The 23,944-nt window shown below is 39.0% G+C and overlaps 1 protein-coding gene across 1 annotated transcript in view; it reads right to left on the bottom strand.

Moving 5' to 3' along the window:
• Window positions 1-23,944, bottom strand: part of LOC122477426 (glutamyl aminopeptidase) — an 88,786-nt gene that overhangs the window by 16,147 nt on the left and 48,695 nt on the right. Inside the window, exons 11-13 of the mRNA XM_043570406.1 lie at window positions 15,394-15,473; window positions 4,828-4,964; window positions 4,642-4,697 (exon numbers count right to left, since the gene is read on the bottom strand). Of these exons, the coding sequence (XP_043426341.1) occupies window positions 4,642-4,697; window positions 4,828-4,964; window positions 15,394-15,473 (273 nt within the window). The remainder of the gene's footprint in view (window positions 1-4,641; window positions 4,698-4,827; window positions 4,965-15,393; window positions 15,474-23,944) is intronic.

The raw sequence follows: 23,944 nt of genomic DNA on the forward strand, positions 1-23,944 counted from the left end.
CTTTGAGTCTCAAATTCCATTAGTTAAATCCATAGACATACAGCATTTCTGAAAGCCAGATGTGGTTAAGAATTTTCTTTATTCATAAATCATCCAGGGGCACCTGGGTGACTCAGTCAGTTGAATGTTTGATTCTTGATTTCGGCTCAGGTCATGACCTCAGGTTCATGAGATGGAGCCATGCGTTGGGATTTGCACTGAAAGTGTGGAGCCTGCTTGGGATTCTCTCTCTCTCCCTCTACCTCTGCCCCTCCTCTGCTCACATTCTCTTTCTCTCTCAAAATCAATAAACATTAAAAAAAAAAAAACTTCCATCAATCTAGCAGAAGCCTAGCTTGATGGACTCAAACTGTCCTATAATCCAGAGAAGAGGGAAGCTAAAATTTAAAGTTTCCACCAAACTCAATGGCCAAGAGGACAAGCAGGTCTAATGAGAGAATTCTTGCTCTCCTATCTTTGGCTAGGGCAGCCAGGAAGTTTGGGGAATCCTGTAACAAAGGGTTTGTTTTTGCTTCCCTGGATGTGACCTGGAAAGACAGCATAGTCCTCAGAGAAGCTGAGGTAAGCATAGTGTCTTGCCAAACATTACTCTTTACTGGGACATTAGAAACAGTTCAGAGAGGTGCCTGGGTGGAAGGAACTGACCTCATGTGCTCATGTTCCCCCGCGAAGCCTTGGGTGGTGTGGAGAATTTCAAAAGTTCCCATGTGTCTGATCTCTCAGGGTTCACTTGCCAATTAAATTCTAATTTCTGGCTTAAAACAGTCTCTTTGCAAACAAATAGATCCTTTTTGGAGTCTTAGTTGATTACTTCTCCTTCTTTAAAAGGGAGTCCATGGGCGGCGTTGGGGTGGGGGGGAGATTGGGAGGGTGAAGTTGCTTATCCAGGTCTGTGTTGTGCTCTGGTCACCTCTCAAACACCTATAAAATGGTAAAACTAGTGACCTAGAGATCTGTAACCTGGCATAGCTGATGTTCACTGGCTGTCTTTATTTGCTAACCTGCTCCTCACTTTGGATGTCACAGGAGCCACTGCTCTGTGAAGCCTGGCTGAAATTCTGTCCACATCATTAGCTTAGGTGGCCCTTTAAGCCATCCTTTCTGCCTTTCTTCACCTAGAGACCCCTGCTCCCGCCCACTGGTTTGCTAGCCAGTACTCTCTGCTTTCCCTCATGTTACTCTTCACCCCTCTCCTGGCTGTAGCACAGAGTGGGCCACAGAGCACAATATAAGCTACTGAAAAGGAAAAACCTACAGTAACAGGTGGACAAAAAAAAAAAAAAAAAAAAAAAGGATTCTTTCTGTCTCAGTTTTGGCAAGGCCCCTTGCCTCACCCCCCTTGGCCTAAATCCCAAAGTAAGATTCAGGCCCACCAAATTGGAACTACCATGGTCAGGATAGATTTTTGTGATTCTTAGCTGATAACCCACCACTAGCATATTACAGGCATTAGAGAGGCTAGGGGGAGAGAGACATTTTAAAAGAAGCCTTTAGGGGGCCACCTGGGTGGCTCAGTCGATTAAGCATCCAACTTCAGCTCAGGTCATGATCTCACGGTGTGTGGGTTTGAGCCCCGTGTCAGGCTCTGTGCTGACAGCTCAGAGCCTGGAGCCTGCTTCGGATTCTGTGTCTCCCTCTCTCTCTGCCCCACCCCCACCCACACTCTGTCTCTTTCTCTCTCTCTCTCAAAAATAAATAAACATTAAAAAAATTTTTTTTAATAAAAATAAAAGAGGGCTTTTGGGAGCGCTGTCAGTGTCCTGTGAATGCTCTCCTTCCACAGGGGAAAGAGGGATACAAGAGGCTTTTCCCCTTATGTCAAGCTTAGGAAAAGAGGCTTTAATGAGACCACTTGACGAGTTTTACCTGTGTAACCCGGAGTTTGGAGGCACAGTGGCCTGGCGTCTGATACCCCAAGAAATCTAAAGGATAAGAGACTATGGTTGACTACTGCTCTGGCCTCACAGTGAAGAGATAAGACTGCATGGGGTGGCCCATCCTTCCAGACTATGCTGGGAAAAAAGATATATGAATACTTCCTGTGGAGCAGAGGTGGTTCTGAGGTTTTCACTTGCTCACCTCAAGGAACTGCAGGAGAAAGACTCTTAGCAATAAAAATGGGTGCGGATGGCAAACACCCGATGAAAACAGCACACAAGGAAAAGAGTCAGTATTCAACATCTACGAAGTTCAGACGGCACCAAATGTGGACAGTAGGTCAGGCTCTTTCTTCCCTTCACCTGTTCTCCCTTCTGGCTCTCCTTGCCTTAGGTCTGGAGGAGGCAGAGGCAGCCCAGTAAGGCGGGGAGAAGTAGAAGTTCCATGCCCAACAATGGGGAGGACATCAAGCACCTTGTTCCTGCTGCAGGTAGCCAGCCTACAACCTGCCTGAGTTGGGGGCAGGGAGGAACTTTAAAGGAAGTTGGTAACTTTGATGGTTTTACTGGACTGGCCATCTACTCAAACTGAGCCTGTCTGGGGGACTTGAAGCGTTGCAAGAATTTTTATTCCTTGTCTTAGACAAATGTACCCATCTGGATATTCATCCAGGGCAGTAAGAGTACTGGCTCCTCAAATTTGGGGACAGGGGAATCAAGAATGCATTTATTTTTAGATGTGCTCTTTTAGTCCTGCTTATGAAACATGATAGTTACATTTCTCTTTGAACAACTGAGCGGAACTGCATGAATTCTTATCCTACCCCAGGCACTTACCTGTGTAACTCCTTTTTTCTCCCTAAAGCTTCAGAGTGATCTGAATGTGTTGTGTGTGAATGTGATGTGTTTCTCCTTTTTTCTCCCTAAAGCTTCAGAGTGATCTGTACCTGGCTGCAGTCAACACTAGTGGACTCTGTTTCCCTGAGTCTTGTTTTCCTCATGTATTACAGAAAGAAATTGGGTGATAGCTCAATAGCCCAGGTGGTAGCTCAGGTATTTTCCAGATGGGTTGCTGTGTGACTCTACATACTTTTTGGTTTTCAGATTTGTTTCACTTTCTTCCTTTCCTTATCTCTTCAAAATTTTACGGGGCTGTGGCCGAGGAGCTGAGCAAATGCGAGAAAGTCTTTCAATCCCATGAGTTATTTGCTTTATACACAGTTCCCCAGAGAGAGCTGTTCAAGAGGCTTTCACTTCTTAAAGCAAAAAGAACTGTCTGCATTGTGTTGTGATGGGAATTAAACCATAAAGAAAGATAGTGCCATTCTGTGTAATTTCTAACAGCCAAGAAGATGCCAAGCTTTGGAAACGGTCATGATGCATTCAGAGGAGAGTTTCCCCCAAAAAGAATTCTTAATGGTTCTATTATGTTTTAAAATATTATCTTCCTTTACCACTTAATTTCCCAGGCCTGTGCAGTGTCTGGGACAGTCAAGGGGTACACTTTAATTAAGTACTTGCTACAGGCCAGACATTGTTTGGGGCGCTTTATGCACATTATTTCATTTATTTCTTACAAGTCTCACCAGGTCACCTCCATTCTACTCAAGAGTCAGAGAGAGGTTAAGAAATTTACTTAAGGTTATACAGAACCAAGATTTTAATCTGGTTCCCCAGCTCCTTTTTTAGCCCTACTCATTCCCTCCTTTAAAACTGTCGAGAAGGTTTTCTGACTTCCAGTGTATTATCGAGGAAGTCTGTGTAAAATAGTTCTCTCATTCCTTTAGTGCTGGCATACTATCCCTCAGGTATGTATTCAGCTCATATTTAATGAGCTTCTGCCATGGGCCAGTCACAGGAGCTGGGAATAAAATACACCGGGAACATGATCTGGGCTCCTACCCTCACTAACTTACAGTTTGGTAGCTTGGTAGGTGAGATGGACAATTAATAAAAGATGACCATATCATATCGTGGTGAAATACAGAGTCTGCAAAAGGGACACCCAACCCAGACAAAGGGGCCAGTGAAGGCTTTTTTATGTCTAGGATGAGGCCACTACAAAGCCACGAAACCAGTGGCTGTGTCCCTAGCTCCTACAAGTATCAGAAATTCAACAATACCAGTTGAATTAGTGGTGTTAGACTACTTGAAAACAAAACAAAACAAAACAAAAACCCTCAAAGGTACTGTGGTTACTACTCCTCCATTTCCCTAATATATGTTGATGATTTTTTTTCTAAGCGTAGGTTACATTCAAGCCATGGGGGAAAAAAAAAAGTCAAATTTCTTAAACGGTACCTTAGTTCTGGTCAATCCTAGAACACCATGTTTCATTCTTTTTACCTTGATTACTTCAACAAGATTTGACAACTCTGGCCATAAAATGATACAATGGGCTTAGTTAGGCTCATAGAACTAAGTTAATGAAATACATTGTCATTTTATTAAATCAAATTATGCAAGTGCACTTTTGAGCATTTGCAAATGTCACTCCTAATTAGCTCAAGGGCTCTGGTATAGTCAAACCCTACTCAAAGGTGAGTTTTTGTGGGTCTGATAAGAGCTAATATCAGTATTTGGGCTATGAGGCTTATATGGGTTTTTAAAAAGAGAGTTAAGGAAAACAATAATGTTATAAATGGTGGTTTTGGATATTTTAAGCTATAACTAATACTTAAACATTGTTGCAACTCATTAAGAAAAGAGATTTGGGATACAATCCATAGTATTTTAAATAGTCTAAACTCATTCCAAAATTCACCTTGCCAAGGCAAAAGCATCATCGATAAGACTTGCGCGGTCAGCAGAAGAAAACCCCTGGGAAGAAGAAGAAAATGAGGTAAGAAGCACAATTTCTAAAACAAAGAATGTTGAAAAAAATTAATATCATTCAAGCTGTTGTTCTTAGAACAAAAATAAAACAATTCACAACCACTGCTACTCTTACCTTGTGGTTGAAGGAAAGATTGGTAGCTATCCATTCCCAAGTTGGTACTTCATAATTTACACGATAAAACCCAATATGATCTGGGTTTATTTTGAGAAAAACATTTCCAGCAGGATTAGAAGAGTTCAAAGTGATTCCTGTGGTAGTAAATAAACACTAATGAGAAACATGTTTGCATATACTGTAAACACAGAGAAATTAGGCCCAGAGGGTCAGAAGAAAAGAAAAGAAATATCAGCTCAAGGAGTCAAGTTTGATTTGGATCCAAAGCCCCAAAGCCTAATTCTTATTTAGTTGCCTAATTTTAGAATGTCACTGTAGTACGTGAGCTGAAAAAGAATAACTTATGTAAATAAGCGTCCTGTGATTTGTGACTTATACTTCTTACTGGTAGTAGCTTGCCAAAGGAGTGAAATAATTCTGTGCTTGTCAATCCTTCAATAAAAGTAAACAATGCCCAAAGACAGAGTGGTTCGTGCTTCTGGGGGTAGTCTGCATATTTCTAATCGTGATGGATGAATTACACAAAGAATATGCACTGGGCAGCCTGGGGAGGCGATAAAAATGTAAACATTTCAAAGAATACTTTATTTATTAGAATCAACATTCAAATTGATGGAAATGGCTATTGCCTAGCAGAACAATGATTTGAGCATCAGTAATGCTTTTAAAATGTCAAGAAGGCTCGCAATAGAACTGAAATCCAAATACGACATTCTTGATTTTGTAATCCATTTCATACTTGCTCTTCCAATTTTATTTATCTTTGTAAAGTCTTCTGTTTCCTTATTTCAGTTGATCACATCAATGCTTTTCAGCAATGGATTTGCCAAATGAACTCTCTTTCTAAAGTAGCATCCAGTATTTACAGAGGGCTCTAGTATATAGATTTTAGAAGCTCAGCATTGAAGGAACAGAGACTTAAGTGTAAGATTAAAAAAATTCACTTAAAATAATAGCTGTGGGGCGTCTGGGTGGCGCAATCGGTTAAGCGTCCGACTTCAGCCAGGTCACGATCTCGCGGTCCGTGAGTTCGAGCCCCGCGTCAGGCTCTGGGCTGATGGCTCAGAGCCTGGAGCCTGTTTCCGATTCTGTGTCTCCCACTCTCTCTGCCTCTCCCCCGTTCATACTCTGTCTCTCTGTCCCAAAATAAATAAATAAACGTTGAAAAATAATAGCTGTGCTCTGACACGACCAGTATTTATTTGTTAGTGTTACTCCTATACTCTTTAATTCATACACTGTCTCGTTTGCATGGACAATATGCAGTGTAAGTAATGGTGTGAGAATAGTTAGTATATTTGAAAATTTTCAATTTTAATGTAGTGAGGATGTAGGATGTGATATCGGAAAATAGAGGATGAAGCTGGAAATAAAGTCTGGCTCTTCAAAGTACAAGAGCCACATGCCACGTGAAGGACTCCGTCTTCTGAGAGACAGAGAAGATTTTTAAGCAGGGAAATAACATGCTCACGTCTGCTTCATAGAAAGATACCTTTGCTAGTGGTGTGAGAGAGATATTGGGAGGAGATTTAGAGTCTCCTGTAATAACATAGGGCAAGGGGGAATAAGGGCTTACTCTAACGTGGAGGCAACGAAAAAAGAAAGGAAGTGATGCATTCAAGAGACACATCACAGGTTAAAAGCAACAGTTGGTTTTCTTACTTGATGTGGAAAGTCAGAGGAGAGGAAAGTGGCTTGCATGATTGGATAAATAATGATGTTGCCATTACTGAGTAGAGGAAGATGAGTTAGTCTGGGAGGAAAGATGATTTAAAATTTGGAAGTGTTCACGAGGGTTGGAAGATCTCCAGGATGCAGTAGTTTTTCATAATACATGAGTAAGCTCTTCAGCAAGACAATACTTTTTTTTAGGAGCGTTCAGAGGAGGTACTTGACAAATTATAAACCTTTACCTCACTCACGTAGTATTTATCTTTCTTTGTCATTCTCCCATGGACAGGTTGTTGAAAGGAAGCTAATCTTTTGGCAACCGTACACTTTGGATGTTTGGATCTGGAGGAGAGCCTCTTGCTAAGCAAAGAGACATATGTTATAGGAGAAAGAGCATGAACTTTCGAGTCTGACAGATCTAGGATAAAACCCTTGCTCTGTGACTGACTAGCTGTGTGATCTTGGCCAAATCACTTGACCTCTCTGTGTCCCAGTTCACCATAAGGGAAATAGGGATAAAAATCCCTCACAGGACTGTTGTGAAGATTAAATAAGATAACATCAGTAAAGCGTTGGTCACATAGTGATTTGTCCAACAGATGGTAGCTATCCTCATTATTATGAAAGGGGATATGGCACAGTTCTATAAATAGCAAGGCAAATATAAATAACATTGAGAAGTTCCTGGCAATCCATCTAAATACTGCAGTATTTTAGTGTGCTTTATATATACCTAGTTAAGCCTGTCTCGGGTTACTGTGATTTTTCTCACTTTATAGATGAGGAAGCTGAGATCCAGGAAGTCAGTAGTTATGGACTTTCCAAGTTCATGCTACCTTCAGAACAGTTGTCAACAGCAAAAGACTGTTGGGTTGTTTAGTTGCATAGTGAAGTAAGTAGGACTAAAAATACTGGTGGCCATTCCCCGTGGCACATGGAAGTCAGGGCATATGTTTCCTTTCCTTTCTCCACTTACCGTTATTTATTTTTTTTTTCTGATTTTAACGGTTGTATGTGTTCCTTACAGTTCCAAATATGTATTTGGAAGATAACAAAAAAAAAGCATAATGAAGAATATAAAAATTACCCACCACTAGTTAATGTAATACTTATTTCTACTGCATGTGTGTCGTCTATATATGTGCATAAATATGCACACAGTACACATAATGGAACTTTACTGTTTTTAGGATTCGTAATCCTTTTCATTTAAAAGTATATTTAGGGGTGGGGCGCCTGGGTGGCGCAGTCGGTTAAGCGTCCGACTTCAGCCAGGTCACGATCTCGCGGTCCGTGAGTTCGAGCCCCGCGTCGGGCTCTGGGCTGATGGCTCAGAGCCTGGAGCCTGTTTCCGATTCTGTGTCTCCCTCTCTCTCTGCCCCTCCCCCGTTCATGCTCTGTCTCTCTCTGTCCCAAAAATAAATAAACGTTGAAAAAAAAAATTTAAAAAAAAATAAATAAAAGTATATTTAGGGGGCGTTTGGGTGGCTCAATCTGTTAAGCAACCGACTCTTGATTTTGGCTCAGGTCATGATCTCAGTTCATGAGTTCGAGCCCCGCATCGGGCTCTGCGCTGACAGCATGGAACCTGCTTGGGAGATTCTCTCTCTCCCTCCATCCTCCCTCTCTCTCTCTCCCTCTTTTTCTGCCCCTCCCTCACTCTTGCTTTCTCACTCTTTCAAAATAAATAAAGAAACTTAAAAAAAATGTATATTGTAAACACCTTGAAATTTTGTTTTCTATGCAGAGATCCCCCACTATCAGGGGGAAAGTAATGCATTCCTGTGAAACCTTTCATAAGCTGAAATGACATAGAAGAGTATCTCCCACTTTCTTTTTTTTTTTTTCAACATTTATTTATTTTGGGGACAGAGAGAGACAGAGCATGAACGGGGGAGGGGCAGAGAGAGAGGGAGACACAGAATCGGAAACAGGCTCCAGGCTCTGAGCCATCAGCCCAGAGCCCGACGCAGGGCTCGAACTCACGGACCGCGAGATCGTGACCTGGCTGAAGTCGGACGCTTAACCGACTGCGCCACCCAGGCGCCCCTCTCCCACTTTCTAAAAGTCTGTATAATACCACTTTGTTTCTACAAAGGATCTATGTTAGTACCTGTTTTTGCCAACCGAAAGAAATCCAAAGAGCACATTCATTTTTATAAAAAAGTCATTACCATACCAATATAGGTCTTGTTTTAACATGAAATGGCAGAATATGAACTTTCAGAAAGCACGGAATACCTGTATGTGAAATGGAAATTTAATGGCCACATAACAACCTGTCATTCAATTTATAAATTGTCTTGTTCTGTTTCTTGCTAGTTTTATGTATAAAAGTGTTGCATGAATTCTTTCTGGGTAGGAGTTCTCTCTAGAAAATTCCCTTTTTCTTTTATTTGTCTGGATGGTGGAGAAGACGGATAATTCCTTTTTCACAATTTCATCCAGGGGCTAATTAATTTCAATCCAGATAACTTCAGTAACAGAACTCATGTAACAGTTCTTTAATACAGGCATACCTCACTTTATTGAAATTTGCTTCATTGTGCTTTGCAGATACTACCTTTTTTTTTTTTTTTTTTTTTTTTTTACAGATTGAAGGTTTGTGGCAACCCTCCATGGAGCAAGTCCATTGGCATCATTTTTCCAAGAGCACTTGCTCACCTATGTCTCTGTGTCACATTTGGGTAATTCTTGCAACATTTTAAACTTTTTCATTATTACTATATTTGTTATGGTGATCTGTGCTCAGTGATTATGACTCACTGAAAGCTCAGATAATGGTTAGTAAATGTAGCAATAAAGTATTGTTTTGATTAAAGTATATCCATTGATTTTTAGATATAATGCTATTGCACACCTAACAGACTACAGTATAGCGTAAATGTAACTTTTATGTTACGTAGTAGGAAACCAAAAGATCTGTTTGACTTCCCTTACTGCCATATTCACTCTGTTGTGGTAGTCTAGAACCAAACCCACAGTATCTCTGAGATGTGCAGGTATACCATTTTATATAAATAATTATAACAAACTTTAGACAACTAGACTATCAAGCTTGTGAGAGTTTGATAATTGTAGAGAAAGAAACATTTTTCTTTAGTGATGCAAATGCTTTGTTGCATTGAACTTTTAAGCAAATTCTTTTTTAGCGTAAAATGACAGTTTGTGCATCACTTAATAGTAAAACAGCTGAAAAATACAAAAGTAGTAATTTTTGACTAATGACACACAATTTACACTTGGGGAGCTAAAATTTTCTAGTAGGATGCAGTATCAGAATTTAGAGTCAAGGAAGAAAGCTTTACTCTCTTAAACTAAGACTACCATGATCTATGATAAAATTGGTTGGTTATACATTGGTGGTAAAATTTTCAACAAATCACTTATTTAAGAAAATATTAATGATTGTGCTAGTAACAATTATAGAGTCCCTCCTAATCTCAGCAAGTGGCTTAAAGAATCTCCCTAAAAAGAAATGTAATATATAATATGTAATATATAATAAACGGGAATCTAGAAAATGCAACCTGGCTACCATGATGAAGGATTATCACTGGTGATGGTTTTGTTGCTTGGAAAAAAATAATTGCAAAGAAGAGTTGGGTAGTAAAGATCTGTCAGTGTGTCTCAGTCTGCCTAGGGAAGCAGGTGCACCGTTGAGCTGGTACATGTGTTTCATATCTTTAACAGATTGCCTCCTATAGAGAACAGTGTATGTGGCAGAGGTCTATTGGTGATTTACCACACTCCTCTCTTCCTCCTGGGTATACAGCTAGACTACATTTATTAGCCTCCCTTGCAGTTAGGTAGCAACATTGGACTGACATCTGGACACAAATTGTGCGCAGAAGTAATAGATGCACTTCTAGACTTGGTCCTTCCATTATCTTCCTCTGTCTTCTGGTCAGATGCAAAGACCTGGCAGAGGAGTCGAAAGTTCAGGGGGTTGGTGGAGCCATAAGAAGGAGAAAGACAGGATTTCTAAGTTATTATTTGGGAGTGAGCCACCTAGAAGAGATGGCAGGTGAGGAATACCTCCATCGGACTGTTGCATGAATAAGAAACTTTTATTGCATCAAAATAGCCTCTAAATACAATAATTAGACTCCCCTGGTTAATGCAATATATAAAGCTATCACAGCTTGATGAAATCTCTAAAATAATTGATCTACCTTAACTCTCTCTCTACTCTTACTAAGTAAACTTTCTTCCTGGAAAGAGATACCTACTTAGCTGGCATGAGTATTCTGGTTCACCTTGGCCAGTATATTTTTATTTGTATAAATTAACAAATTAGCATTCTTATATGTTTGCTTTGTGTGAATAAATCTTTCAAGATTTGGTTGACCAGGGCTGAATTGATGAAACTGAGCTTTTGAATCTGCAAAACTGAATTCATAATGACTGAATCAAAATTCAAACATTCCAAGAGGCTCAGCTTGAAAGAATGAAGTCTCTCCTTCTTTCTCTTTGTGATTAAATTTTAAAAAATATACACCCATAATTATTTTGATATGAAATATACTCAAATATAACTACCATAAAATTCTAGTAATATTCTATTTATATGTAGTCAAAATTTGGCTATCTAAACCATCCAGAATGTATTCTCAGACCTGAAAGATTTATGAAAACGGCTAACACAAAGTCATTACCATCTCTTATGGCCTAGGAGAAACTTAGGCCATTACAAACACCTATCTTATTTTTTTTTAACGTTGATTTATTTTTGAGACAGAGAGAGACAGAGCATGAACGGGGGAGGGTCAGAGAGAGGGAGACACAGAATCTGAAACAGGCTCCGGGCTCTGAGCTGTCAGCACAGGGGCCCGATGCGGGGCTCGAACTCACGGACCGCGAGATCGTGACCTGAGCCGAAGTCGGCGCTCAACCGACTGAGCCACCCAGGCGCCCCCAAACACCTATCTTAAAATACTATGTTTTAGTAGGATTAGTTATGTGGCATCACGTGATGACCTTCAAGTCTTCTAAATGTTAGAAAGCAGCAGATTAAAAAGAAAAAAGGAGGTATACTACTAAATGTAGGTGCACTGACAAAATAGTAGGCAGTACTAAGGATAGAGGCATAAAGTATACACATAATTAAATATACATAACTAAATATACACACGTATCCTCTAAAAGCACAGCAGTCTGAAGGCAAACAAGCCTTCATGAAGCAAGGGCTTACTAAACTCTTAGTAAGTCTTAAGTTGTGCACAGAACCTCATTGGGAGTAGAGTGGTTTCCTGACCTGTCATCAAGGAGTTTGATGTATAGATTGTATCCTCAAGGAGTTTATAATTTACTTAAAAAAGAAAAGACAGAGCATATGGATGTTAAATAATGATATTTAAAATATAAAGCAATAATAGTAGGAATAAGGAAGGATTGGTTAAACTGATTGCACAAAACATACTATAAACAGTGAGAAGAGAGATTATGCAGGGCAGGTTAGAAGAGCCTGAGAAGAGTCTGTGATAGAGGTCCTCTATAAATTACATGTTAAATTTTTTTCATGTTTAAAATACCATGTGCAACACAAATGTAAATAGAAGGCCTTGGGGGAAGTCCCAACATTGCCTGGGAAATCTCTAACTGATGAATCATCAGAGAAACCAAGAGGAGGGTGGTAGGGCTGGTAACCTGAGCTGATTGTCCATTCAGTGCACTTGGGACTTGTTTGTCATCTGTGCTCTGAGTTGAGAACTGAAGATGTCCTTAAACAGGAAACAGGAACTTATTGCATAGCCTAAAAATGGAGCAGGCACTTTGAAGTAGGAAGAGATGTCTAGTTTGCTTCTGGCTAAGGGAGCAGTCATGATTCTGAAATTTCAGATAAAGACATGTTTGTCTTCAAAGCCCTGTAAACATTAGAGCCTCTCCATTCATTCTTTCACTTATTCATTCAATAAACAATTACTGGGTACCTGCTGAATATATAGAACAACCACAACACCAAAACCCAATAAGCTCTATTTCCTCAAGAAATATTCTATGGGGAGGGGAAAGACAGCTAAATCAATAGTTATAGCCACACACAAAAAAAGTGTTCAATGTAAAGACAGAGGGATACAGTTGCTGGGAGAGCCTTCTGTACTCTCAACAGAGTACAGAGGCATGTACTCTGTCAATGTACTCTGTCAATGTAAAGACAGAGGGATACAGTTGCTGGGAAAGCCTCACTTTCCCACTAGCATTCTCTGTCCAGAGCACAGTTCTTGTCTACACTTGGTCAATCCTATCATCCATTTAAACACTATTTCTACCACCCCTAACTCTCAGCCTAGATGTCCTTTTCTTTAGTAAACTTTCCTGAACCCCCAAATCTGGGCTGGTGCTTCCTTCAGTGAGCCCCCATGGCCACACCAGACACTTAGGACACATATTTGCCTGCTGACTCGTCTGCACCTCCCCAGACAGTAAGCACGGAGAGGGTAAGGATTTTTTTCCCCCTCAGCATTATCTCCATGCCTACCACTGTGTCTGGCACATAAGTGAGCTCTCAGTAAATACTTGCTTGAAAGAACTAATTAATTAATAAGGATTAAATTTATTATTCATATATTTTGTCTACCAAGCACATAATTCATGTAAAAAATGTTTATTGTTAACTCTTCAAGTTTATTTTACAAAACACCTGAGTAAGCTTAGTTATCTGGAAAATTCACTTTTACAGAAACCTCATTCCATGAAAATGCTGTTAGCATAGACAAATTATTCATGCTTTTAAACCTGTTAACAGCAAATCAAGAAGCTGCCAAAACATTCCTCTAACCCTCAGTTAACCAATGGTAACCAATGGCAAATATATGTAGTAATATGTTAAACCAAATTCACTGAGAACTTTCCAATGGAATGGTAGCCTCATTTTGTGCTTTATCAGTGGTATTGCACATTTTAAAGTGTCTCTTTTGTCTTCTCCATTTTCCACTGACACATGCTTATGAGTAAGAAAATGGTCAAAAGGCAGATTACAAAAGATAGAGTTCAGTATTCAAGTAAACATAATCATGTAAAAAATAGTAAGACAAAATGGCATTGATCTGGGAAGTCTAGAGGAATTCAGGAGGAATGTTGACCGTAACAATCAAAGTAATTGTTAGTATAAATGATCAAGAGAAAGTTTTATAGCAAAAGCAACAGAAAGGGTGCTTAACCTTGACAGTAACAAAGCTGGTAGAATTTATAGTAAAAATTAATCACATACACACAAATTTATAATAAAAGTAAAAAACCCCAAAGGTGAAAAAAACCTACTGCATTCACAGAAAAATTTGTACACAAATGTTTACAGCGGCATTAACAGCTAAAAAGTAGAAATAATCCAAATGCCCATCAAGTGCTAAATAGATAAATGAGAGGTCGTATATCGATACGATGTGAATATAATTCATCAGTAAAAAAGAATGAAGTATTGACACATGCTATGACATGGATGAACCTTGAAAACATTATTCTAAATGTAAAAAGCTAGCCATGAAATGCTACGTATATCATTTCATTATAGGAAATGTCCAAATAGGCAAATCTATACAGACAGTAGATCCATGGTTGCTTAGGGCTGGGGTATAGAAGGATAGAGGGATTGAGAGCTAAAGGGCATGGAATTTATTTTTGAGGTGACTAAAGTATTCTACACTGGACTGTGGTGATGGTTACACATACCTGTGAATGTAATAAAAAACACTTTAAATGGGTGAATTGCATAATAGGTGAATTTTATCTCAATGAGGTTGTTTTAAAAAATCAACCTCCTGGAAATTGGATGAAAATTTACTTGTTAGGGGAAATCATAATTAATATTTTACACTATTTTGTAGGAGCAAATATGTAAATAAAGGATAGATTATTTACTTTTATCCCTAAGAAGTCACAAGGGAGAGTCCATGCCAAATGCCTTTCTGAAACAAAACCTGCATGGGATGGGGTGAAGAAGAATATCATTTGTCTTCTAAAAGAAATGATTTTGAAATGTAAAACAAGTACAATGGTAAAAGTATAAAAAGTAGCAATCTTCTAGGATGCCCTATTATTTTTTCAGCCATCTGAAAGAGAGAACATGAGATAAGGTCTCCTTGTTTTTATACTACTAAATTTTTTCAAGAAAGGAAAAGACAAACCACAGGGGATAGACTATAGAAACATATTTCCAGTTGATTTAAGTTAGCATAGTAGCCACAGCTGGATTTTAACACAGGTACATACCAAGTAATTCATTTAGGGGGATGGATGGATGGATGGATGGACGGACAGATGGTTGGAAGGGAGGGAGGGAGGGAGGGAGGGAGGGAGGAAGGGAGGAAGGAAGGAAGGAAGGAAGGAAGGAAGGAAGGAAGGAAGGAAGGAAATAGATACAGATAGTGCTTTGAGCTATTGGTGACAATTTACAACTTAGAAAAGAATTTGGAGCCATTAAAAATTCTAATATTATACTGAATTGGAAAAATGATAGGTCTAATTTAATGACAGCATTTTAAGAAACCAGGCTTGGTTTTAAGAAATTCCATGACTTACTTCTCTGTTCTAAAGGAAAAATAGTACAGTTAAGAAAGAAGGAAGAAAGGAAAGGAAGGAAGAAATGAGGAAGGGGGAAAGAAAGAAAGAAAACTTATGCATTAATCATCCAATGACTGGGTGTGTGACACTTCTCCTTTGGGCATGGGTATTTGTTATTAAGTCATGGTAAATCATTAAAAAGAATATCACAAGGTAGAAAATTTCTCATTAGAGATAAGAGCTTGAATTCATTGATAAATTACTTAAGAGTTCTGTTTTAGCTGAAATTTACATTATAAGCTCCAGATTTATTGTTGCTTCTTTACACTTACATTAGTTTAATGTGGTATATTAATGCAAAGAAGAAATAAATCAATTGATGAAATTTACCTCCTGTTTCTGACCTGTTGTAGAATGTAATACTTGATACATTATCTTCAGTCCATTTAACTGGAATATTCCATCTGTAACTAAAGTTTTTTAAAAAGGAAAATTTAACTTTTATTACTAAAAAATAAAAACATTTCCCAAATAAAAATTAAAAAGCAATAGACAAGCATATTTTCCTCATAAACGAATATCCAGTGTATAGGATACAATTAAAGCAATTAATCTAACACTCTTTAGAGATGAAGATAGGCTATATAACTGCTTCCAATTTCTATATATCTCTAAAATTTGGAACCTTGTATCAACAAATTAGCTAAGCATGATGATTATTTCAATAAAATGTGTTGAGGCTTTGGAATAAAGATATTGCATAAATGTAACTCATTATATAATAACATTGACCATTCACACACTTACACATAATCTAATATGGTTTGTTTCTGTCAAGGAACACAAAGCATTTTTCAAATTCAGAAGACAATCTTAAAATGCCACAAAGGAAATAACACATTTTAGATGTTATGTTGAAATTCAAATTATACCACCACCATCATCCCTTAAAGATTCTCATGCTCTTCAAATATCTCCTATTTTACATATGAATCAGGTGTGCTGCAAAGGAAAAATTATCAGACAAACATGTTTCAGGGTTTCTTGGTGTTCTCTTTAGTTACTTAATATTTTCTTGGGGAGCAGGGTAAAGAGGTTATTTTTGTCCTTTGCTTCCATATATATACTTAACGTTTTGTTTTATTTTATTTTATTTTTTTTTATAAATTTTTTTTCAACGTTTTTTTTAAAATTTATTTTTGGGACAGAGAGAGACAGAGCATGAACGGGGGAGGGGCAGAGAGAGAGGGAGACACAGAATCGGAAACAGGCTCCAGGCTCTGAGCCATCAGCCCAGAGCCCGACGCGGGGCTCGAACTCACGGACCGCGAGATCGTGACCTGGCTGAAGTCGGACGCTTAACCGACTGCGCCACCCAGGCGCCCCACGTTTTGTTTTATTTAAAAAAATTTTTTTTAATTTATTTTTGAGGGCAGAGCACAAGCAGGGGAAGGCCAGAGAGAGAAGGAGACACAGAATCTGAAGCAGGCTCCAGGCTCTGAGGAAGCGGTCAGCACAGAGCCTGATGCGGGGCTCAAACCCACAAACCGTGAGACCATGACCTGAATCGAAGTCGGTCACTTAACCAACTGAGCCACCCAGGCGCCCCTATACATAACATTTTATTATTGAAATCTCATAAAAGAGGTCTTAAAGTTTTTTGATTGTTCTCATATCATGTACCATCAATCAGAAAATACAACAGATTTAGAAAGAAGATGAATGTGTGTTTGGATTTGGTTACCAACTCAAAGTTCACCTTGTTTTTCTACATCTGTGATCATTCAAGTCTCTAACAGAGAATGCGGAATGATACTTCTTTTCAATTTATAATAAAATTTATGTAATTCAGGGAGAACACATTTTGCCATCTCCATGAAAGAAGTAATCCTTTGTTTTATAACTGTTGAAATGTTTTATGGGATTGAGTTGTCACTAGCTTTCCTTGAGGATTTTATGGCTGTGGAATGTTTTGGGTTAGAAGTTCCATAGAACCCACGCATAAATTGTTTCTTGGGTCGTGTAGCAAAGATTGTCCCCTTGAATCCCTTTGTCATTTTTGTACACCCTAGATTCCAATGTGCTCTCCTAGCTAACGGCCAAGCACCTGGGGCTGTCTGTCAGAGAACTGCCCTCTAGCTGCCAGAAGTTCTTTGAAATTTACATTCGTGGATGCAGCCCTTCACCAATGATGGATGGCAGGAGAATCTTCTTCGTCCCATCTGTCAGGACCCCTCTATAACAGCATCTCCACAACTTCCCCATGGGGTAGCTATCCTTTACAGCACCTGCTTGATATTTCACTTTTGCTGCTTGACCTCTCACTGCCCACTCCTTTCCCAGTCTTTCCTAGAAACACTTCCTGAGGAGTCGCTTTCACTTAAATCATCACCTCAGCATCTGCTTTTAGGGAAGTCAACCTAAAAGTGATCCCTTGTAGCTTCTCAACAGATAGACAAAGAAGCATTTGGTAAAAATCACACTCTACCTACATGTTTCGCCCTTCCACCACTCTTCTGTTTTGGTGTTGCCACATAAACGAACATTTCTTTCCCTCCCTTTCCCCATTGCCGACCTGACTGAAAGAACAGAGTGCGCAAGTGTCTGGATGCCCTGTGTGCACAGTCAAGACTTCACATTTTGACTACCTCCTGTAAAACATGGTCTCTGAGATGACACTGTGCCCAAAAGTGGGCATAAAATACACTACTAAGTTATGTACAAACGTTGCTCTCAAGTCTGTAAGAGAATCATAAGACTAAAAGGATTGAGGGTTGAGGCTTTATGATTTTCCAGTTTTAGAATCACCTACAGGATCTAATGTAATCTGAGCAAAATAATAGATTTGAGTACAAAATGTCAAGAAATGAAAATTACATAAACGGAATGATGGGAGTCTCCTACAGGACATCTAAAATTTAGGAGGATCAGATTTCATTTTGAAAGGTACAATTTACTTTTTTGTATCTAACAAGATCTGGTAGTATTAAATATGGCCAATCTAATTTTCACTAAAGAAACTGACTTTGGGGGTGCCTGGGTGGCTCAGTCGGTTAAGCATCCGACTTCAGCTCAGGTCACGATCTCGCGGTCCGTGAGTTCGAGCCCCGCATCCGGCTCTGGGCTGATGGCTCAGAGCCTGGAGCCTGCTTCCGATTCTGTGTCTCCCTCTCTCTCTGCCCCTCCCCCATTCATGCTCTGTCTCTCTCTGTCCCCAAAATAAACATTAAAAAAAAAAATTAAAAAAAAAAACTGACTTTGCCCCCAAATAACACACCTACTCCCATCTTCCCCCTGTTAACGCTGAGTGGACTGCCAGAGACATGTAAGCTTGCCTGATGCTTGAGGCCGTAGTGTTAAAACAATAACTCACACATGTGTGTAAGTTTATAAAGATTATAAAGTTTCTCATAAAAATTCCCTCATCTTGAAATATTTAAGCAGTGAGAAAAGGGAGAGGGCCATTCAGTTTATAGTACAGCTTATTCAACCACATTTTTTACCGGACAGGAATATATCTGAACATAGAGTAAGGTGAACACTAGGGTTGGAGAAAGAGCTAATTACCTTCTGGAGGGATGAGGGCATATGTTATGATCTAGTTTTTTAACCAGGTGAAAAATCATGAAGGATCACTTTTGATAGAATGTCATTTTCTCTCCTATTTGTTCAGGAGCTATTATAGATTTTTAACAAATGTTCTCAACAGCATAGCACATAAGGTTTTTCCTATGCATATATAACTTTTTTTATTTACAAAAATGGATCAAGTAGATTGACTTTATAATAAGCGATCACTAAAAATCATGCATCTGTGAATCTAAATAAAAAACAGTATCTGAAGGTAGAAATTAAATACTAGAGAAAAGTGTGAGGGGCGCCTGGGTGGCTCAGTCGGTTGAGCGTCCCACTTCAGCTCAGGTCACGATCTCGCAGCCAGTGAGTTCGAGCCCCGCGTCGGGCTCTGGGCTGACAGCTCAGAGCCTGGAGCCTGTTTCGGATTCTGTGTCTCCCTCTCTCTCTGACCCACCCCGTTCATGCTCTGTCTCTCTCTGTCTCAAAAATAAATAAACGTTAAAAAAAAATTTTTTAATAAAAATAAATACTAGAGAAAAGTGTGAATGTTAATATAGTTCCATGTTCTAAATCTTGATGAATACAATTTAAAGATTTATTATAACTCAAAAAGTGAAGACTTGATAAAATATTTATTTCATTTACTTGCTAATAAATTTTTGTGTTTGTGTGGAGAGAAATCCATAACCAAGGAGTAGTTTAAAAAATGCAATCCCACCGTTTTAAAAACAGTGTTGGGTATGTCTTTGGCTTAACAAATCAGTACATACATATGTCAGAAGAGAACAATTCCTATGAAGCTTTCCTAGTGGAAGTTTGTTCCTCCAGAAAGAAAATTTTTGTTTAATTTTAATATACAAAGGCTATTAAATAGCATATTAAATATGGCCCATCTAATTTGCTAGAACATAAAACAGTAACTATAAAATAAACAGTTTATAGTTAACAGAATGATCACAAGTCATTATGTTGATTTTTGTAACTGAATTATCACCTAAGTCAGATCTAGGTTTCAATTCATTCATATATTATGAAGAGGAAAGAGTGAAAACAAAGCTTTTCTAGCCTAATCTTTCCTTTCCAAAATAAGGAAAAGATAAAGAAGTTTATACTGACACTCTCTGACTGATCTCACTTGGTCTAGGAACTCAAATTTCCTTTGTTTTGGCATGAACTATTAATTTTCCGCATTTGCATACAGCAAGATACCCAGTCACTCTGAATTTCATTTATTGTGACTATCTGACTGTCTGACATTTCCAGAAGCAGAGTCTGATAATGGGCCTCAACAAGGTGAGCACCACTGGCTTTGCTTGATATTCTTCCAGTTCAGGTGCCAGCCAAGATCTTCAAAGTAGTTACTTTATTTTTTAATTTTTTTTTCAAAGTAGTTAGTTTAATAATACTGGGTGCTCTTCATTTTCTGATGCCTTGTACAGAAAGTCCAATTTGAATTTTGGCACTTTGAATTTCTGGAAACACCCGAGTGTGTTATTTATTAGTGTGACTTAATTTTCAAAGCCCTGAATCAGAAGCCAGAAAATAGGTTCTGTTACCCACCATATACAGTACGTGTCATAAGTGTGTCTCTACAGATCTTTCAGTTCTCTAGAAATTTGGTTAGACCACTGTAGAACAAGATGAGAACAGTATTCTAAAATGGGATTGTTACCTGTAAATTCATCCAATTCAGTTCCCTGCATAGTGTTTACTCTTTAATGAGAAATTGTAGCTCAACCCAATCTTTGGAACATTTGCCACACCCCTCCAGCCCATGCCCACTCTGCTAATGCAGACCCCATCTTCGGAATCATCTCCCACGTGAGTCACTTGCTACAATTATCGTAGTAACTGGCCTTCCTGCTTCCACTCTTGCCCTGCTCTGAACTATTCTCTGTAACGCAGCCAAAGAGGAACTTTGAAAAACGTAGAGGTGATCCTACCAATTCTCTCTCTCTGAAGTCCTTAAAGTTGCACACTATTGTTCAAAATCTTCAGTGTGGTCTGCGTGCCTGGCCCCTGCCTCTCTCACCACTGTGCCCAGTGCCTGTCTGCTGTTCAGTTTCTTGGAGCCAGACTTCCCATGTTCAAACCAGAGTTCCATCACTTATACTCTTTGCACCCTTGAATAAGTTATCTAATAAGTTTCAGTCATTTGTCAATTTCCCCACCTGTTATAATAATAAAATACTCTGAAGTGCTTAAAGTAGTGCCAGCTACTTAGTAAATACTTAGTAAGCATTGCATATTATATGTGTAATGCTACTCCCCGCCCCTGCCCCCTCCCCGGCCCAGGGCCTTCCTACATGTTGTAGTTTCTCTTCTGAACATCCCCCATGGTCATCCCCTCCTATCGATTTACTTAGCTTAAATATCACTTCTTCAAGAAAGTCTTCTGTGCCCTTGCCTATTCAAGCACACCTCCTGACCCATTAATTCAGGCTCAGTCTATCCATGGATACACATGACAGGAGACAGTAATTACTCCCCAATGGAAGCTTGTTTCACAAGAGAGAAATATTTTTTTAAGTTTTCATATCTAAATAGTCTCTAGCAGTATTAAATGTGGCCAGTATAATTTATTAGAACATAAAACAGTAACTGTAAAAGAACCAGCTTATAGTTATTCTGGGACACCTTTGTCACACCCTATAATTCTCCTTCCTCATGTTATCTTAATTGCTACTGAATAATTGCTCTTGTGATGATTTATTTATAAGTAACTTTTTGTGTATAAGATCAATGAGACTCTTAAAGAGGAGATAAAGAGGGCAAAGGGCCTTTTCGGTGGAAATTAGGCACTGAAGATTAGAGACCAGCTGAAAGTGACCGTGGGTGCAAAAGTCTCTCTACCCAGACCAAGTATTCAGAAGTTGAAAGATGGGACAATAAAAATTGGCATGGGCGATGAACCTGTTGTGGTAATCGTTTCACAATACACATAAACCAAGCCATCATGTTGTACATCTTAAACTGACATATGACATCTGTCAATTGTTTGTCAATGATATTGGGGGAAAAACTGGCAAGGGTGACATTGGAATGATTTCCAGGGAACTAGTGCTACACAGTGTTGTTCCCATTTATCAGGATGCTGTCTAGGAGCAGGCTCTTCTGGGTAATGCGGGGCTGAGATGACATCCCCAAAGTGGTAAACCCAGGTTTTTGTGGCCAGCCCCATACCAGAGCTCCTGAGATCCTGATTCCATTCTCTTCTGTTGGGAGAGACGGGCATCCCAGAAATGTATACAAAAACAACCAAGTATACAGAAATGGACATAATATTAAGACTTTTTATACAAGCCATATTCATGTAAGTGTGGTAAGTGTGAAATCTTTGGCTGTTTGCACATTTTGTCAGCTTGTACAATATTTGTAGCATCATTCCAATTTCACCCTTGCCAATTTCTAAAAGTCTGGCAAACCGGAGAGAAATAACATATTGTATTTATAATTTTAACTGAAATTCTTAGGATACCTTAACTCAGTAGGCATGTTTAAACGTCTTGAAAACTCTGAGTTTGTAAAGTTAAAGGTTTGATTCTTAATATGTTGAAAATGCCCAATAAATTTGGTATACAGTATGAATTTTCATTACATTCGTAAAAAAACATATAGGTATGTTTTTAAAATTTGATTTATAAATCTGTGCCTTTGGCTGTTTGTATTTTGAAATTATAAATGAGATTTAATAAAATTTTAAGTAGTGATGTTCATAAGTTACTTATAAATGATATATGCAAGAGAATTTGATTGATTGAGTTTATAATTGCTGTTTAAATATTCAGGAGAACTTCATTTGTGCAGTTTGTAAATAAAAAACATTCTTAGCAAAAACTAGACGAACTGCTATTGGAAGCCAGTCTCCTTTTCCACCCTTCCCACAGCCCAGCCCCTCTTGGAAACATCCCCTTTTAAAAATGCTTCTGGGGGCGCCTGCGTGGCTCAGTCGGTTGAGCGTCCGACTTCAGCTCAGGTCACGATCTCTCGGTCCGTGAGTTCGAGCCCCGCATCAGGCTCTGGGCTGATGGCTCAGAGCCTGGAGCCTGTTTCCGATTCTGTGTCTCCCTCTTTCTCTGCCCTCGCCCGTTCATGCTCTGTCTCTCTCTGTCTCAAAAATAAATAAATGTTAAAAAAATAAAATAAAATAAATGCTTCTGGGGTGCCTGGGTGGATCAGTCAGTTAAGCGTCCAGCTCTTGATGTGGCTCAGGTCATAATCTCACGGTTCATGGGTTTGAGCTCTGCATTAGGCTCTGCAACGACAATGCAGGGCCCGCTTGGGATTCTCTCTCCCTCTCTCTCTGCCCCTCCTCTGCTCACGTTCTCCCTCTCTTTTTCTCTCTCTCAAACAAATAAATAAAACTTAAAACAAATTTAAAATGCTTCTGGATTTAATTCTTCTGACGTCTAATTCTATAGCTCTAAATAGCTTTTAAAATTTTTTTTCAGATAGTATTTATTAACTCATCCATGCGAGAGGGTGATTTAGTTTACTTATACTGCTTTCTCTTCCATTTGCCCTTTAACAGTCAAAATTTAGGGAAGTAAAATTATGAGACTTTCTCTAGGTTATAATTGTTCCTTTACAGTAGTGGAATCATGTTGCCATTTCCTGTTTCATAAATTTCAGTGTTGCTACTCTCTCCCAACTGTAAAATAGGAGCAAAATCTCCTACTTTACAATGAGGAGAAACTGTAGGATATCCTATGGAGTTCTGGTAAACAAACAACTGGCTCTTGGGGGAGCGGGGGGGGGGGGGCAGAATGCAGTATTTGCTAGTTTCCATTAATTCAGTGATGGATTTCAAGCTACCAGCATAATGGTGCTGAGTTGGGATTCGAGTCAGCACCAGCCCACCACTGAATTACTATCCTGACACTTTCTGCCACCTTTCCTTCCTCTTCCACCTCGTTTTCTCTGCCAGCCTTTTTTTTTTTTCTTGTTACAATGTTAAGACTGTTTATATTTACAATCTACTCTGCCACTGCAACACAAGTTTTACATGGTGTTCATTGTTGACTATAAAAGTTAAAAGCCAACAAGTAACATTTATGAAATTATACTGTTGTATACGTATGGTTGTCGGAGAGGTGGGTGGGAGTTACGTTTCTTTCTCTATGGGCTGATATCTTGGCCCCCTGAGTCACTTAAATAAAAATTGACCCTAACAGCCTGACATAAGAGTCAAAAGGACTCCTTTTTATTGTATGGATTGTCAGTGGCATAAAATTATTCTACTGGTTTACATTCTTGGATCACAATTTTTACATACAGCCTTGATTTGGTTTCTCTAGTTTTCTTCTTTACAGTTGCCCAACTGATGGGCATTCACAAACTCATAATCTCACCGTTTTCTCAACCA

Source organism: Prionailurus bengalensis, chromosome B1, assembly GCF_016509475.1.
Source record: "Prionailurus bengalensis isolate Pbe53 chromosome B1, Fcat_Pben_1.1_paternal_pri, whole genome shotgun sequence".
Lineage (NCBI taxonomy): Eukaryota > Metazoa > Chordata > Mammalia > Carnivora > Felidae > Prionailurus > Prionailurus bengalensis.